Genomic DNA, 18974 nt, shown 5'->3' on the forward strand with positions numbered 1-18974 from the left:
TTGCCTGCTCGTCAGTAAGACTTATGTGGGACCTATGACAAAAGTCCAGTTCCCTGGGTACCATCTTAGAACCTCCAAATCAATATTCAGGGGTGACAGCTTGATCATCTTGATTTTTAACCAGTGGAGTGGTGACTGTTCTGGTCAGGCAAATAGGGGAATCGCCAATTTGAAAGGACGCCACGCCACAAACGTAAGCCTTGCACAAATAGGGATTAGCTCTCAGAAAGGCATCGGTTTTTGGAGTAAAATTGTCAGTTGACTTGAGCTTTAAAGGAGTTAAATCCCTGGCACTAGAGATGGAATCTGACAGTCAATTAGGGGACAGGTGTGTGCAAGGCCAGGTGCAAAGCAGTTACCATGTCCCATTGGTTTTTCTGTCCCCAAACACAGAGGTGTTTTTTTGTACCTGTTGCCACTCCCCAGTTCTAGGTCTCCACCCCACAACATGGCAGGTCACGGCTGTCCACCTCTGGCGACTGCCCGTGCCAATCTAACCCCCTTCCCCCATGACCATACTAACGTTCCTATTTTTTTTTTAAGATTTTATTAATTTTTTGACAGAGAGAGAGAGATAGCAAGAGAGGGACCACAAGCAGGGGGAGTGGGAGAGGGAGAAGCAGGTTTCCTGCTGAGCGGGGAGCCCGATGCAGGGCTTGATCCCAGGACCCTGGGATCATGACCTGAGCTGAAGGCAGACGCTTAACAACTGAGCCACCCATGCACCCCCATACTAATGTTCCTAAAGCCCACTTTCATCCAAATCTCTTTTTGATGAAAACAAAATGGAATCATCAACCAACCAAAACCAACCCCCTACACACACACACACACACACACACACACACACACACTCCTGCTGTGGATCCCCATTGCCTATAGAATTAAATATGGTCCTCCACATGGCATTCAAAATCTCAGTATGGGCCCAGCCTATCCTCCCGGCTGGACCTCTGACAGCTTCCCTACACCTAACATCTGTGCTGCCCAAGTGGACGGACGGCCATATCCCAAACATGCCCCCGGTCTTCCTGCTCCTGTGGCTGTGCCTAATATGAGCCCCCATCTCACCTCTCCCCACTGCACCTCCTCTCCCAAGTCCAGGTCCTGTGCCTGTCTCCATCTCCATCTAACTCACTAGGTCCCACTTCCTCTACCACACTCCATATATAATGCTACCCTGTTCTATTTTGTGTTTCATTGCGAGCTCCTTGAGAACACGGTCTATATTTTAAGAAAGCACCTTTGAATCTCTCATGCTGCCAAGTATGTGGGAGTACCAAAAAGAGCCATGTGACCAGAATCATGTGGCCATGGAGAAAAATGGTGTCCCTGTAACTTACTAGCTGAGAGGCTTCCGAAGAGTTACTTAGCCTTTCGGGCTTCTGTTCCTTAATTAGCACAGTAGCGATGATACATAGCACCACCCCTCCAATATTATGGCAAGGGACTGAACGTCTGTCAAAGTGTCTTTACTCACAGTAATTGCTCAGTGATGACACACAGCTGTCCCTCCCTTCTTAATGCATATGTATGAGATTGATTTAAGGAGGCTAACTAAATAAAGCAGTAAATACTACTAGTTATTTCAAGTTTTTCTATAGGTGCAAAACTCCTTTTCTTCCTCCCTCTTGTAAGAGCAGTTAACTTAGCTTGAAAAAGATGGAAAGCAGTAATCTTTCCTGGTTATGTGCATTTTTTAAAAAATAAACATTCTAGGGGTGCCTGGGTGGCTCAGATGGTTGTTTCTGCCTTTGGCTTGGGTCATGGTCCCAGGGACCTGGGATCGAGCTCTGCATCAGGCTCCCTGCTCCACGGGGAGCCTGCTCTTCCCTCTTCTTCAGCTGCTCCCCTGCTTGTGCTCTCTCACTCTCTCTGTCAAATGGATAAATAAAATCTTTAAAAAAAATACAAATAAATAAATAAACATTCTACTTAAGCTGTTGTTCTGGAAAACTGGAATTGCATAGGTAATCCCTCATCCATGTACGCACAGGACTTTCTAAAGGTAAAAATCCTGGAACCGCAGAAGCTAGAAGTATGAAGACAGGGAGACGGCTAAGAATGGCGGCACAATTGCACGATAAAATGCCTGTGGGAGTTGGGATGACGACATCGGACACGGGCAGGCGTGAGGGCTACAGAAGCCTGTTTAATGCTCATTCATGGTCACGCTTGTGATACCAATAAGAAGCATTGACTCCTAATTGGGGTTATTATTACAATTTGGTTATGTTAACATCCTAAAAGTTTATACTAACGCAATCAAATTTCACCTTTCAGCCATGGTTCAGGACCAAGGGGATTCTGTAAGTTTTCAGATATGGACTGAAGGAAGGGAGCTGAGGCCTGGCGGTCTTGGGCTATGGGAGGACAGAAGTGGGGTGGGCTGAAGGGGAAGGGGCAGGGCTGGTAGGTGTCAGGTTTGGGTTCACTGGCCCAATCCCCTTACGAAAAACAGTGAGCGCTATCACTAGGGCCTACGCAATTGAAAAAGGTCCTGGCAAAAAGGGCAAATCCTCTTTTAACAATTAAAAAAAAATAAAAAATCCTCTTTTATTGAACAGGAATTCTCATTAAACTGGTTTTCAGGGAAAAGAAAGGTTTATTTTACTTTGTCATAAGTGATTTTCTTTTTTTTTTTTTTTTAATTCTTTTTTCCCCCAGCTTTACTGAGGTATAATTGACAAAATGGTAAGATATTTAAAGTGTACATAATCATGATTTGATATACAATGTGGAAGGATTCCACCTGCCCCCGCCCCCCATCTAGTTAATTAGCACATCCACATGGGTGATTTTCTTGAGATCACAAAGCCCAGAGCACAGCCTCACGATCATCTTGCAGTCTAACACCTGGTTCCTTTCTAAAAAGGTGAGGACCCCTGGAATACCAAGAACAATGACAGCTCCTAGACGCCATGAGGCCACCGTTAATAAAAACTTCCAAGGGAAATGGAAACCTAAAAATCTTGGAAAATAATTTTATTGTAACCACAGGTTGATTACAAAATAGAGATCAGACAAAACATATTTTCTTAAAGTAACTAAATTTAGGTGAATTGATATTTATTCAGAATAACTTTAATGCTGTTTGTTATTCTAAAACTTCCAAAAATTCCATCTGACATAGGGGTCGTTGAAACTGTCACAAACAACAGTGTAGCTAATGAAGGGTTGCTAGGCTTTATTCAAAGCATGACTCCAGTCTTAAACAGAGGTTCTATTAGAAGTCTAAGAGGGGGCGCCTGGGTGGCTCAGTTGGTTAGGCGACTGCCTTCGGCTCAGGTCATGATCCTGGAGTCCCGGGATCGAGTTCCCGCATCGGGCTCCCTGCTCAGCAGGGAGTCTGATTCTCCCTCTGACCCTCTTCCCTCTCGTGCTCTCTCTCTCTCTATCATTCTCTCTCTCGAATAAATAAATAAAATCTTTAAAAAAAAAAGTCTAAGAGGAAAAAATGGGCCATCAGAAATAGGGATAAGACGTGGACATATAGGCATTTTACATAGGACTTCTCATCCCCAACTAGAACAAGCTTGCTCTGGAATTCTGCCATCTATTTTCACGTTTGTCTAAACCAACCAACCAACAAACCTCAGCCGGAATAGTGTGAACAATGGTCATCTCGTTCCATCAACAACATTTCATTCATTCAGCACATATTGGAGTCCCTACCATGTGCTGGCACTGAAAGCAAGAAGGAGCAAGAGACATTCCCTTCCTTTGCCAAACTCATTGCCAAAAGAAAACATAGACAAACAACCAGATATTTCGAATAACCTGGGGAAAAGCAATGCTAAAGATGGGCATGGGCTCCCATGGGAGCCCCAGGGAAAGCTGCCTCAGCCCAGCGGCTTCCAGGGGAGAGCTCTGATGTCGGAGTTGGAATTACCCAGGGAAGCAGAGGTGGAGGTAGTTTCTAGAAACAGAACCATCATAAGCCAAGGCAGAGAGGCATGAGGGAGAGAAGTAATGACTTCAGTGTGACTGCAGCACACATGTAAAGGGAGGGCTGATGGAGATGAGGCTGGACAGGTGGTCCTGAATATAGAATTCTAAGTTAATAAATTGTGGTTATGACTTTTCCCTGTTTAAAAAACAACAACAAAAACGTTGGTTCCTTAATTGCATGCAAAGTGTATTCTTTTGAGACAAAATTTATTTCATTTTTAGTTCTGTTTGGCTGCATATTTTTCAAAATAATTATACTCCTTTGGGAGCAGTAAATGACAGATATGGGTTTTATACAAATGTCAATTATGGTTTGATCATAAATCATGAAGCAATCACCTGCTTTTACCAGGGGACACGGAGTGTGGGGAAGGATGGCAAGTGCTGAGCACCTGAAGAGAAATCAACTCCTCTTCTGGGAGGTGAGTTTATTCTTCTTGGAGATCTAGGGGTCCTGGATCTGGAGTAGAGTCTGGACACAGTTTGGGAGGGAGGAAGTGCTACAGAGGACCTGGAGAAGCCCCTCACCGTGGGTGAACTGAATCTCCATTTCCTATCTCTTTTCTCTGGCAAATTCTGCAAGACTTCTGTACTGTCTCACATCATGCCGTGATCTGTCAGGTGCTAGACAGGTCAGCAGTAGAGGAAGGCTCTGGAATCTCAGCAGCAGCACAGTCTGGAATCAAAGCCTGTCTGCCCCTTTTCCTGGGCATAGCAAATACGTAAGCACTACACTGACCAAGAAGACAGCACTATGAGAGGGCAGCTAACTGAAACAAATTGATTCTATCTGAAAACACACTGAGGCTTTCCACATCCACTCTCCTGTACCGACTTAGGGCATTAGAGCATCTTTTCTTCAACTCTCCTGACAAGCTCTGCACTTGGAAGGTTCCTTTGCATCACTTAAGCAAATCATTGCTTATTAGCAACTTGAGGTAATCTCCAGGTTCTTTAGATGACTTTCATTCTTCTTTGTCCTGGATATTTTAAAATAACAGGTAAAAATATCTATTCTCAGAGCTGTAGGAGATAAAAATGTTTGCCCTGATGGGAATGAACTCTTGATTTAGCTAAGCTTCATTTTAAAGAGTCTATCTTAAATGTCTATGCTACCCAGAGCAATCTATACCTTCAATGCCATCCCGATCAAAATTCCAATGACATTTTTCAAAGTGCTGGAACAAACAATCCTAAAATTTGTATGGAATCAGAAAAGACCCTGAATTGCCAAGGAAATGTTGAAAAAGAAAAACAAAGCTGGGGGCATCACATTGCCTGATTTCAAGCTATATTACAAAGCTGTGATCACCAAGACAGCATGGTACTGGCACAAAAACAGACATATAGACCAATGGAACAGAATAGAGAACCCAGATATGGACGCTCAACTCTATGGTCAAATAATCTTTGACAAAGCAGGAAAAAACATGCAATGGAAAAAAGACAGTCTCTTCAATAAATGGTGCTGGGAAAATTGGACAGCCATATGCAGAAGAATGAAACTCAACCATTCTCCAACACCATTCACAAAGATAAACTCAAAGTGGATGAAAGACCTCAATGTGAGACAGGAGTCCATCAAAATCCTAGAGGAGAACATAGGCAGTAACCTCTTTGACATCGCACACGGCAACTTCTTTCAAGATACATCTCCAAAAGCTAGTGAAACAAAAGCAAAAATGAACTTTTGGGGCTTCATCAAGATAAAAAGCTTCTGCACAGCAAAGGAAACAGTCAACAAAACAAAGAGGCAACCCACAGAATGGGAGAAGATATTTGCAAATGCCACTATAGATAAAGGGCTGGTATCCAAGATCTATAAAGAACTTCTCAAACTCAACACCCAAAAAAAACAAATCATCAAGTCAAAAAGTGGGCAGAAGATATGAAAAGACACTTCTCTGAAGATGACATACAAAGGGCTGACAGACACATGAAAAAATGTTCATCATCATTAGCCATCAAGGAAATTCAAATCAAAACCACATTGAGATACCACTTTACACCAGTTAGAATGGCAAAAATGGACAGGGAAAGAAACAACAAATGTTGGAGAGGTTGTGGAGAAAGGGGAACTCTCTTACACTGTTGGGGGGAATGCAAGTTGGTACAGTCACTTTGGAAAACAGTGTGGAGGTGCCTCAAAAATTTAAAAATAGAGCTCCCCTATGACCCAGCAATTGCACTCCTGGGTATTTACCCCAAAGACACAGATGCAGTGAAAAGAAGGGCCATATGCACCCCAATGTTCATAGCAGCAACGTCCGCAATAGCCAAACTGTGGAAAGAGCCGAGATGCCCTTCAACAGATGAATGGATAAAGAAGATGTGCTCCATATATACAATGGAATATTACTCAGCCATCAGAAAGGATGAATACCCAACTTTTACATCAACATGGATGGGACTGGAGGAGATTATGCTAAGTGAAATAAGTCCAGCAGAGAAAGTCAATTATCATGTGGTTTCACTTCTTTGTGGAACATAAGGAAGAGCATGGAGGACATTAGGAGAAGGAAGGGGAAAATGAAGGGGGGGAATCGGAGGGAGAGACGAACCATGAGAGACTATGGACTCTGAGAAACAAACTGAGGGTTCTAGAGGGGAGGGGGGTGGGGGGATGTGTTAGCCTGGTGATGGGTATTAAGGAGGGCATGTACCGCATGGAGCACTGGGTGTTATACGAAAACAATGGATCGTGGATCACCACATCAAAAACTAATGATGTAATGTATGGTGACTAACATAATAAAATTAAAAAAAATAAAGAGTCCATCTTAAAGAGAGATACAGTATTACATGAAATTAACATCTGACAAATTTCACGGGAAGTAGTCTATTTTCTCTGCTGTAATACTTTCTTTTGCAGTTTTTTTTTTTTAAACAAGGTAAACTTGATAAATTGAGCAGAAGAATGAAGACGGAGAAAACAAAAACATACTTATTCTGAGACCAGGGCCATGTTCTAAGAACAAAGTGGTTCCCGTTAGTAGGCAAGAAGAGAAAGATGCTAGACCGTTATTTTTCCTCCACAACAGGGCAATAAGGAAAGCGTATCTCGGCCTCCTAGACCAAGAGACTCGCATTTCCTACCAGACCTGGGAGGATTTCCGCTTACCTATGAGTTCTTCCTTATTAACCTTTTGATTAACTGTTATTAAACACTCCTGAACACAGTGACTGCCTTATATAACTCAATTGATCATCCCTACAAGATGAGCACTATTATCAGCCCCATTTCACAAATGAAGGAACGGAGGCACAGAGAGGCCAAGGAACTCACTCGAGGTCACACAGATAGGAAGGTCTGACGCTGAAAACTTTCTTCTTCACTTTTACACTGTACACTCTACTTCCTTTAGTGACCATGCAGAGTTCAGTAAGAAATGAAAAACCACCTCTATGGAAAGCATTCCTGTGCACCTAGTACGATCCCAAACTATTCCACAAAACTCTTCCGTGGCATTTATCCATGCCTGTCCTCCCCATCACCAAGCACTATACTCCCTCCGCAGGCTAGCATGAAGGGAACAGCAGGGATCGGGTTGCGAAAGCTAGCACCTTTGCGAAGCATGCTGTTTCAAGTGTCTCGCTTTGTTACCTCATTAATGAATGACTACAGAGAATCACAGAGAACAACCATCTGCCCACCGCCCGACCCCCTCATGTGACCCAACTTACTCCATGGAGTCGATAATTTTTTTTGGCTCCACAGGGCACGGGTAGATGACCTCATCGATGTGCGTCAGGTTACAATTTGAAAAGGCAGTGGAGATATGTATGAAGGCTTCAAGCTTGGGCATCTGACTGGCCATAATCAAGAGCTGCTGGGTAGCAGTGACGTTAAGTTGCACGGCATGTCTGCAGGAGGTAAAGCAGAAGGAAGTACAATGAGGCAACTTGGCATCCTGCCTTGCTAGAACTTCACCTACTCAAATAACTGGCATGTCCATCTGATTTCTGTGGCTGCACCAAAGGACCAAAAAGAAAAGCATGGGTCATGGCTACACAGTGACGTGATGCCTGCAAGTTGTTATATGGTGATGATGCATTCTGCACACATAAATCCTATTCATTGAAGCATTGTTCATATTGCATATAGAGATGGCTCTATATGGTTGGTTCTAAATCAGCTGGAAGAAAAAAAAATCCTAATCCTCTGAATGTATAAAGGGTCTTCTTAAGCAGCCATTAAAAATATAAAAATAGGGGCGCCTGGGTGGCTCAGCTGTTAAGCGGCTGCCTTCGGCTCAGGTTATGATCCCAGGGTCCTGGGATCGAGCCCCACATCGGGCTCCCTGCTCTGTGGGAAGCCTGCTTCTCCCTCTCCTGCTCCCCCTGCTTTGTTCCCTCTTTCATTGTCTCTCTGTGTCAAATAAATAAATAAAATCTTTACAAAATATATAAAAATACATAAATTGAGCATCTAACTCAAGAAGCTGCAAAATTCAAATGAACTGTAGGAGAGCAACAGTAGATGGAGAATGAGAAATAGAAATTTCTATTGCAAAGGTCCAGGTCAGACCTAAAAATCGGTGCAAAATCCTAAATTTTAGCTAATAGAACACCAAGTTATATAAGCACAATATGTGATGACAATGAAATGGTTCATTCTAGAAATACATGGTTTATACAATGTCAGGAACCCTATTAATCGAACTAAAAAAGAGCATAAAAAAGAGAAAAACTAAATGATCCTCTATATGCATTTTGAAAAGTTTTAAAATGACATTCAGTATCCATCTCTAATTTAATTTTAAAAAATTCATTAAAAGAAGAATAAAGTATTAAAATATATCCCTTTCCCTTTGTTAGCCTGGATCATGTTCAATGGTGAAAACTTAGGAGCACTGCTTTTAAAGTCAGGGCCAAGAAGAATGCCTGCAATCACTACTACTACTTAGTACTGCTCTGAACTTCCACCCGGTAATGAGAGAGGAAAACAAAATGAATTAACAAATATAAGAGTTGCAAAGGCAGTCACGAAAATCTCTATCAGATTACATAATTTTATATCTGGGAAACAAAAGAGCTAAAAAAAAAACCACCCTGGGACATGCAATGATTCATTCAGTAAAGTGTCCGTTTATAAAAGTTGTGTTAAAGGAAAACACAGGAGAATACGGTGGAAGAAAGGCACATACTCAAAACTGAACATTTAAAAAATATATCAAGTTAAGAATAAATGAACAGACTATATACAAAAAAATGATAAAACTTCATTAAGGGCTATAGAAAAATTGAATAAACAATATATTGTTCTTAGATAGGAAGAGCCAATGTTTTAAATATGTTAAGCTTTTCTAAGTTAGGTGACATATTCAAGGTAGTCCTAATCAAATTCCTAACTTTTTAAGAAGTCGGAAAAATTATCTTAAGTTTAGTCAAGATGGATAAGCAGATGCGAATAGTCAGGAAAATTCTATAAAAAGAGAGTGATATGTGTATACTTGCCTAATAAAATAAGAATTACTGTAATAAAATACTGTGGTGTTGGAAGAGAAAGCCTAAGTAATGGAACAAAATAAAGAGTCCAACAATGGAAATTCAGTATAAGAGCTTCATTTAAATAAAGAGTAAAGCAAATCATTTAATAAATGTTGCTTAAGAAGTAGCCATCTGTTAGAAATTTTTCAAAAGCTACTCTACATTCACACCCACATCACTTTTCCTTTTTACAGAATTTTCCTATTTCTCTTTATAGGCAAATAAACTCTAAATGGGTCAAAGATTTAAGGTGAAAATGAAGCAATAAAAATTGTAGAAAAAATTATGAATAACTGCATAAATAATAAAAATAGTTGAGGACAAATGATAAATTTAAAATATTTTGAGCCTTATAAAAGACAAAAAAATCAATATGCTAACTATTCCAACAAGTCTTAAAATTGACAAGAAAAAATGTTTTGGTAGAAAAACATGTAAAGAACACAAATAGGGATTTCACAAAAGAATAAAATGCCAATCAGCATTTCCACATCTTCAACTTTTCTAATTATCAATAAAACCAAAATCAAAATACGCAATGTAATTTCCATTGCATTGGCAACATTAAAAATAAAGAATTATAATACAGTATGGCTGTGGGTGTCAGAAATGAGCATTCATGTGCACTGGGAGAACGTAAATTAATACCACCTTTGTGGAAAACAATGTATCATTTACCGTTTATAACCTGGGCACAGCTGCTACCTCTCTAACAATTTTACTTCTGGACATTTGCCCAAAGCGTACAGTGGTATAAAAAAAATGCAAGCACACAGATGTTCGCTGAAGCATTGTTTATAATAGTGAAAAATTAGAACAATCCAAAAATATCCACCAATACAGAACTGGTTGAGTATACTATATACATGTATAATGGAATGTCATGCAGTCATTAGAAATTATAAAGAATCTCTATTGACAATGAAAGATATCCAAGGATATAACTGAGCAAGTTGCTAAAAAATTATCGATATGATGCCATTTTTTGGTGAAGTTGAACATAGTCTATTTTATTATGGTTGTGAAAAGAAAAGTTGGAATGGATGTTCTCCATAATATTAAATGGTCATCTCTGGGTGGTGAGATTTTTGGAGAATTTTTACTCCTCTGAATTTTTTTCATTAAGAACATATCTTTTAAAAATTTTTTTTATTTAAATTCAATTTAGTTGACATATAGTGTGTTATTAGTTTCAGGGGTAGAATTTAGTGATTCATCATTTACATTTTTTTTTAACAGAAATGACAAAGAAACTGACACACACATATACACGCACACATGCATGTGCGCGCTCTCTCTCTCTCTCTCTCTCACACACACACACACAACACACACACACATACCCACCCACCATGAGAGGGAAATGGGCACGTACCTCAGATGATCATCAAAGCGCACAGTAGCTGCACAGTGGAAGACAATGTTTGTACAGGAGAGAAGCTCTTGCATGTCCTCCTTGCTGATGGCAAAGTCATTCTGATTGAGATCTGCATAGATAGCTCTGATCTTCTCATGCACGTTTGGACAAATTTCTTTGACTTTTTCAAACAGCTAAAACATAAATATAAATCAATATGCAGACAGCATCATCACCATCACATTGCTCTTCTTTTTGCTGGTTTGTCTCATCACAATTCTCAAAAACCAGTTTTATTTGTAGTATCACTCAAAGAAGGTATTTACTCAAGAGCCATTTGTTTTACTCCATGCAATTCAGTCAGCTTAGTATAATTTCTGCTCCTCTTAACTTGATAAGCATTCGAAAAAAATCAGTTCTAATAACCAGTTAAGGAATATTATTTTGAGCTTCTCCTGCATGTGTGAAGGGGTGACGGTGAGTCATCCATATCCTGCCCCATACCCCACTCTCCCCACCCCCCACCAACAAGGCAGCTTCGTGTTTATACGTAGTGATTGTTTCCATTTTTGGTTGGGAAATATGGCTTTCAGTGAAAAATTATCAGCCTTTACAAATTACCAGCAAAATCACCAGCCTTTACAAGGGAGGTCTCACGGGCACAAGTTTGAAACAACTTAGTTAACTGGCCCAAAGGAACAATAGCTCTTAGTAGCACAAACATAATTAGAAAATAACAAATTCGGCAAATTTGTAATGGGTAAAACAAATACAACTTTTATAGAATCTCACTCCAATATCGATGGCAGTTATTGTCTAGTAAGAGAATTACATGAGCTCATGTACTTTTTATGGGATTTTAATTGATTTCTTAATATTCTAATTTCTTTATAAAGGGAAAGGAAAGAACACTGGCCATTTTAGCTTTTATTACCATTGTTCAGATGGACCAGACTCTACTTTCCCCTCTACACACAAGCTCTTAGATTCAACTGGTATTTTCCATTTTCTCAAAGAATATAATTTTAACAAAATGATCTTGGTTTCCACCTGTTTTGATGAAAGGAAATTCTACTGTAGTATTGGCATGGGCTGTTCGCAGTGAGGAAAAGTAAGGCTAAATGTTTAGGGAGGTTAGGAGCAGAGAAAATTAGTCTGTTTTAATCATAGTACAGTAGCAGAGCTCGTCCCCTTCACCCCTTCTGCCCCCGAAGAATGTTTGCATTTATTCCTTGATCCTGAGTAGTAGGCTTCTTCCCTCCATTGGAGATCTACCCTAGGATCTTTTATTGGGTAATAAGAAATTGATCTAAGGTAGTCAGAGAAATCATGTCTCATATTCTTGAATCAGGCAAGACCATGTTCAGAGGCCTTCTGGGAATCCAGTGAAGGTGATCAAGGAAGGAGGTAAAGTCCATGTATTGGCCTGGCGAGTTAATATATTTCTGCCTTTGAGCTACCATTTTTTCTGCACCGCAGGATCAGCCTTGCAGTAGCGTGGGACTTCAGTCCTGAAGAGTTTGCAGGTGAGATCAATCCTCAGAGCTTTTCTGACATTTGGGACTGATGACGTGGATACAGTGTCTGAGAGACATTCTCAACAAAGGTCATTTTGGCTCTTCCAGAAAGATATTTAAGAGCTTTTGTAATCTGGATGAATCAGAAGCATGCTAAATATTGGTTTTCACGGTCAAATGTTTTCCTTCTCATAGTCCATGTTAATCATGCAACAAATTGGATCTTTTTGGATAAATTTATCTAAAATGTGCACAATTTCCCCCCCTTTTTAATAATTGGATTTGTAGAAGGTTCTGTTTTGAGTCTGCATGACAGATTTTATTCACAAGAAATTTAGTGAGGGTTCTGTGGAGTCTTTGACTTTGGCCTGTGATGACTTCTGGATACGTTAGAGTAGTAAGTGGAAAATGACTTCAGTGTCCATCCTTACAGCAATGGAGTTCCTCATACATGATGTAAGCTACCATAAAGATTTTCTTTTGCTTTTGGTTTTTATGACTTTAAAAGGCGAAGAATCCTGATACACCCTTTTGTACTTTCATCCCACCTGGGCAAACGTAATAAATGGAGATAATCACCATTTCAGGAAAGAGCATTCCAATCTATATTCTATGTATTGATTATATTTTCCTTTTTATTTTAAAGATTTTATTTATTTATTTGACAGAGAGAGAGACACAGCGAGAGAGGGAACACAAGCAGGGGGAGTGGGAGAGGGAGAAGCAGGCTTCGCATGGAGCAGGGAGCCCAATGCAGGACCAGGACCCTGGAATCATGACCTGAGCCGAAGGCAGACTCTTAATGACTGAGCCACCCAGGCACCCCTTGATTACATTTTCCAATGAGAGGGCATGTCTGAGTGAACATGGTATAATTTTTTTTTAAAGTCTAAGTTTTCTAATCCAGATGGAATTTATTATGGTCAATTGAAATAAATCAGTGAATTGGCTGCAGCAATTCAAACCACAGGGCTAAGTGAGGGTCACATTTTACTAAGCGATCCATACCCATTAATACGAATTGCCTTGCCTGGCATCTCACCATTTTGCTCCAGCCCCTAACAAAATAATACTTCTTAAATGTTTCCACATCCTCAATAAACTGCTGAGATTACAGCTAACCACCATCCAACAGGTCAGTGGTTTTCCACGTGTTATCCACCAAGCGAACTGTATTGAATTCACTAGGATGCACATTAAAAGTGTGTATTTCCAGCCCCCGGCCCCATGCACTGAATAAGAAATGACTGGGGCACACCCAGGAGTCTGTATTTCATATCAAGTTCCCTGGTGGATTTTAACTGATCCCAAGATGAGAACTTCTTCAGCTGGAGTGTTAACATGGATTAATTGTTCATGAACAATGGTGTTTGACTCATTTCCTTTTATAACTGTCCAGGGCAGTTACAGGACATCAGTGGTTTTCAAACTGTGTAGGCGTAAGAAAAATCCAGGAACCAATTAAAAATGACTTCCTTACTCTACCCTCCGAGATCCTGACTCAATAGGTTTGGCAGGTTAACACAGGCAGCTGTATTCCTTAACCAGCTCCACAGATAAGTCTGCTGGCCTGGGTACCATACTTGTGAAACATTAATTTGGAACATTAATTTGGAAAATTCACATCCATTTTTAAAGTCAGGGCTTAAGTTTCCCCCTCTGGTTGGTAAACTCCTTGGTTCTTGCTTATCATTTTATGCTGGACAGCACCCAGTTCATTGAAAAGCCTCAAATGTTGTTTGTTACATTGACATTAATTACTGTAAGAACAGTCATGGAACCAGGAGTGGGAGCTTGATTCCTGAAATCATTTGTTTACCAGCTCTTTTGTGCTGGTGGGAGGAAAGACAGCAGATAACTACCACAAGTAGAAGAAATAAAGTGTTCCCTTGGGTCCTCTGCACTGATGGCAAATGGGAGCCAGAAAGGCTCAGAGCAGAACCTTTGCTTTTGTAATAAGGATATAACTGAAGGACAGAAGAAATGCTGCAAATGGGTCCTCAGTGGACACCAGCTCTTCTGAAAGATTCTTTTGCTGATGTGAGCCATTCATTAAAGGTAAGAAAAAAATAGATGAAACAAACATGGGTGCAGAAAAAATATGTAATTTCAAAAATTTCACTGAAGGTCCACCAATAAAGAACTTAATGTAGTTATTTTAGATTCTAAGAGTTTATCATATTCCTTCTCATGTGGTCTTTAGGTAATGGCATAGGACTGAGAAGGTAAAGAGTGGAGTAGCTACCTGCCATTGATGAAGACTCAAGGAGGGACTGCTGTGTTTTCCTTTCCTGATACCCTGTTCTTGACAGAGGCAGGATGTTTTTCTGTGGTCATTGAAAGATCACAGTGAAGAGGCTCTCTAAACTTTCCAAACTTGGGGCTCCTGGGTGGCTCAGTCAGTTAAGCGACCGACTCTTGATTTCAGCTCAGATTATGATCTCAGGGTGGTGAGATCGAGCCCCACTTAAGCCCTGCTTAAGATTCTCTCTCTCCCTCTCCCTCTGCCCTCCTCCCCCTCAGTCTCTAAATAAATAAACCTTTAAAAAAAAGAAACATTTCAAACTGTAACAAAGCTATACATTTCTCTTGGAAAGTCTAGGAGCGTTCTATTGATTTGACATTATAAAGCAAGGATTTCTCTCTCTTAATTTGTTTTAATCACAAGAGATGATTCCATATACGGCAATACTTACTGATAGCCCAGATGCAGGAGAGAAACTTTACATATCCTAAGTGAGAAAACTCAGCAGAAAGAAGATCAGAAAGAAATCCTCTGGATTCGATAAACTCCTTGTGTATGACTTTTGGACCCAGACACTATGACTGCGTTTTTATTAGAAGCAGGAATTGGGCAAGGGGTTGGGGGGTGGGACATTTATATTATGCTTTTGAAACAACATAGAGGTCCTGAACTTGGATTTCTACAATTAACTTGTTATCCACATGACCTCACTTTGTGTTGTTTTTTTTTAAAGATTTTATTTTTATTTATTTGAGAGAGAGTGCATGCGCACGTGAGTGAGCACAAGCAGGGGGAGGGGCAGAGAGAGAGGGAGAAGCAGACTCCCTGATGAGCAGGGAGCCTGGCACAGGACCCCCAGGATCATGACCTGAGCTGAAGGAATACACTTGACGAAGTGAGCCACCCACATGACCTCACTTTGGAGGTACCCACAGAGTGTTCAGTTGCTACTTTCCAGGGACCAGTGAAAGTCATCTTTTTTTTTTTTAATTTTATTTATTTACTTGAGAGAGGGAGAGAGAGAGAGAGAGAGAGCGAGCCCAGGATCCTGGGATCATGACCTGAGCCAAAGGCAGACGCTTAACTGACTGAGACACCCAAGCACCCCCCAAATCATCATATCTTTAATAATCTTTAGAGTCTTTGATCTTTATTCAATATATTGAGTCCCTCTCTTCAAAAATAACTATGTTCTCTAGTTCAAGTAGCCCACCAAAATTTGCCTAATATTTTTAACTGGGAAACAAAAGGTAAGGTCTCTTAAACTAAAGGGCAATCTCTGTGGAGTACCAGCTGTCCTAAAGCAAAAGAGAACCCATAACATTTATCGGAGAAATTTTGGAGTGCTGAGTAAAAGCAAATCAACAGATTCTGCAAGTTAGCTCTCGAGCAAGGACTTATCAAGAAAGTGTATAATCTGAGAACCATTAAATAACAAATCAGTGCAAGTAAATTAAGGCAGAAACTATCATACCCAATATAAAGATTCACAAAAACTTACAAAATGTTATGATTTTGCTCGTTCACTAATAACTCTCATAAGATAGAAAGGATTAACCTAGAAGTTTTTATTGCTTTAGTGAGGACCATTTCTATAGGACCATAAAGCAGTATGGGGTAGCTGTGTGATTATTGAATTTTGGCACATAGCAGGGTTAACTAGAAAGTTGTTTAAAAAAAACAAAAAACAAAACCTCAGATGTCCTGACCCTGGAGATTCTACCTCAGTTTAAGTTGAAGCTTGGGCATCTGTACTTTGAACAAGCTCTCCAATGAGTCTGATATCCACTGTAGGTGAGAGTCATGGAGAAAGATCTCAGGCTTTGTGGAGTCAGCAAGGCCTGGGTTTGAATCCCAGCTCTGCTGTTTATTAGATGTGTGATGGGGGCAAGTTACTCACCTCTTGGGGCTTCAGTGTTTTCATTTGCATATTTATCTAAAATGCTAATCGCTAAACTATCTCATTCTGTGTTCTCAGAGAACTAATGATTCAGCATATAATCTGCTATTCTTAAAAACAATTTTGCATTAAAAAGTCTTAGTTCATTTTGCATAAAAATCTGTAATAAACAGTTTACCGTCTTGTTATGTTTTGTGCCCCCAAGGTCATTTTCACAGAGTTCTTTCAGACTAAGCACTCAGGGCAAAAAAGGAGCTTGGATGGCTAGGAAGATGGAAACCAATCTGAAGATTGCTCCCAACTCTCTAGCAGAATTGGTGGCATCTCTGCATTATCCACTGGAAAGGGTGGGAAAAGCGATGATCCTAATCCAGAAGTGGACACTGCCTTCCCTTCCTAAGGAAGTGGTCGTCACTGGCAAATGTACCACCTGGAGAGCAGGGCAAGACAATCAGAGCTTACAGGATGCAGTTTCTCAGAGGAGGCCATGCAAGGTGGTGGGGACGGCGTGAGCTTTAAAGGTAAGAGAACCACCTGTAAATTCTTTGTCACTTCCTTGGTATTTCCCTGGATAGGCGACAACTTCCCTGGATGAGTTTCTCCTCTGTGAGGTAGCAAGAACGCATACCACAGAGGTTTGTGAGGGTAAAATGGGCTAATGAAAGTCAGATGTCTAGCAGAGTGCCTGCTACTTTGTAGGTTCTGGAGCACAGGAAAACTCCTTCTCCGCATATACAGCAGTGCTCAGTTTTTAAAAGGGGCTCATCAGACAGCTGTGTGTGTGCACACGCGTGTGTGCATGTGTGTGTGCGTGCACGCGCGTTTGTGACATCATCGCAAGGTTTCTGATTATACCGTGTGATGCAGCCACCTCTGCAAATTGAATGTATTTCAGAGTCAAGCTGAATCCTGTGGCTTGGTGACTTTTTGAGTAAAATGAGTATAAACAATTTGAAGCTTTTAAGAAAAAGACCTGATGTGACTAGAAGAAATTGAAAAGGAAGGAAAGAAGTTGGATGTGTGAAATCATGCCAGTGATTGAATTACCTAGTAAATTGTATTGTAAAAAAGAATAAGAGATTGAGAAAATAAATTGCTCCTGTTTCTGGGATTGTTATTATATCTCCAGGACTAAATCAATATCTTTTTTTTTTTTTCTTAAGAGAAAGAAAATGGCCAACAGCGGGCAGGCTTAACATGCTTCAACTAATCTGAGTTGAATAACTGTCAAACTGAAGGCCAGTTACACTCTTATTAAAAGTGTGTGTTTGTTAATCATGGGGAAATGTAAATTCCTGGCAAGATGATATCGTTCTAGTTGTTCCAAGTTCATAGAAGCCTCTTGCTTTTTGTGGCATAGTTTCTTAGGAAAAATAAAAAATAGTAATAGTACAAAACTGGCTTTGGGAATTTAAAATACAAACTTCTGTTTCCAATTGCCTTTGCCTTATGTAAAGATTTAACAGAATCATTAATGTCAATCAGTTCATTTTTGGAAGTTGATTGGCAACAAGCAGCTCTTTTACTGGGTAGCCTTGAACCAAACATGGAAACCTTCTTTTCTTATGAAAAAGTCTTTGAAAATTAACCAGGAACTTGTACGTAAAATGAACATTTCTGGTGGATGCTTCTTAGTACTTGACAACATCAGATTGCTGACCTTTCCTTTGCAGGTGTTATTTGGTTCAAAAGTTGATTCGTCTAAGTGCCTTATTTCTCCTCTCAGGGATTAATTTATCTAATATCTTCTAGAAACTACTAAACAGGGACAGTTTTGTGAAAGGAGTCAACAAAGTATTTCATAAAATGTTACTATCTTCTGTTGTCTTAAACCTGATTAGTTCTGTGAACCGAGAGCCCAGTGTGTGACCCTGCACAATTCATTAACTACTGCTCTCCATGGTATTTCAAAGTTGATTTATCTCATAGACAAATGAGAGCTTATTGAGTAATTCACATTTTTCCAGAGAAGTTGGCTTGAAGTATCCAGCACAACCTGCCAAGCTCTTTGTTTATAAATCCATTTCCTGGTGACATCATACAAGATACTCCCACCTGGAAATCTTGAATTTTGTCTGGTCTTCTTAGATGATTAAAATTCTAAACCCAGCATAATCTCATCGCAACCCTCCCCTTATTTGATTACTACAGTTCAATAGGAGAAGCCCAACGTTTTTTAGGATTCTCTCAATAAAACATTTTTTATAGATACTGACCTCTCAATTACTCTTAATTAACGACCTCACTCTTCATACAATTTCAACTACCTGGGGTTTTATTTTTCAAATATGGATATGGTCTCCTTGATGTTCTCTTAAACAGTTATTAAGAGTAGATTACAACCAATTTAAGATCCTAAATGGGGTATAAATGGGACATGGTTGTTGGAAAAAGAAACACAGCTTTAAGGCACTAAAGAACCTTTCAACATTTCTTTGAACTTGACAACTGAATGATTTACTGGCAACTCGTGATCTGTTATTGTGAGGAAGAGTCATGTCTTGTTAAGCAAAG

General features: G+C 40.0%; 1 protein-coding gene across 5 annotated transcripts in view; it reads right to left on the bottom strand.

Moving 5' to 3' along the window:
- Positions 1-18974, bottom strand: part of FAR2 (fatty acyl-CoA reductase 2) — a 141164-nt gene that overhangs the window by 26391 nt on the left and 95799 nt on the right. For all 5 annotated transcript variants that reach the window (XM_025879954.2, XM_073877762.1, XM_073877763.1 and 2 more), the window contains 2 exons: positions 10817-10992; positions 7636-7815 (listed from right to left, as the gene is read on the bottom strand). In XM_025879954.2, coding sequence (XP_025735739.1) covers positions 7636-7815; positions 10817-10992 — 356 coding nt within the window. The remainder of the gene's footprint in view (positions 1-7635; positions 7816-10816; positions 10993-18974) is intronic.

The sequence above is a fragment of the Callorhinus ursinus genome, unplaced genomic scaffold (genome assembly GCF_003265705.2).
Source record: "Callorhinus ursinus isolate GAN/ISIS: 27379988/994484 unplaced genomic scaffold, GSC_fseal_2.0 scaffold27, whole genome shotgun sequence".
Lineage (NCBI taxonomy): Eukaryota > Metazoa > Chordata > Mammalia > Carnivora > Otariidae > Callorhinus > Callorhinus ursinus.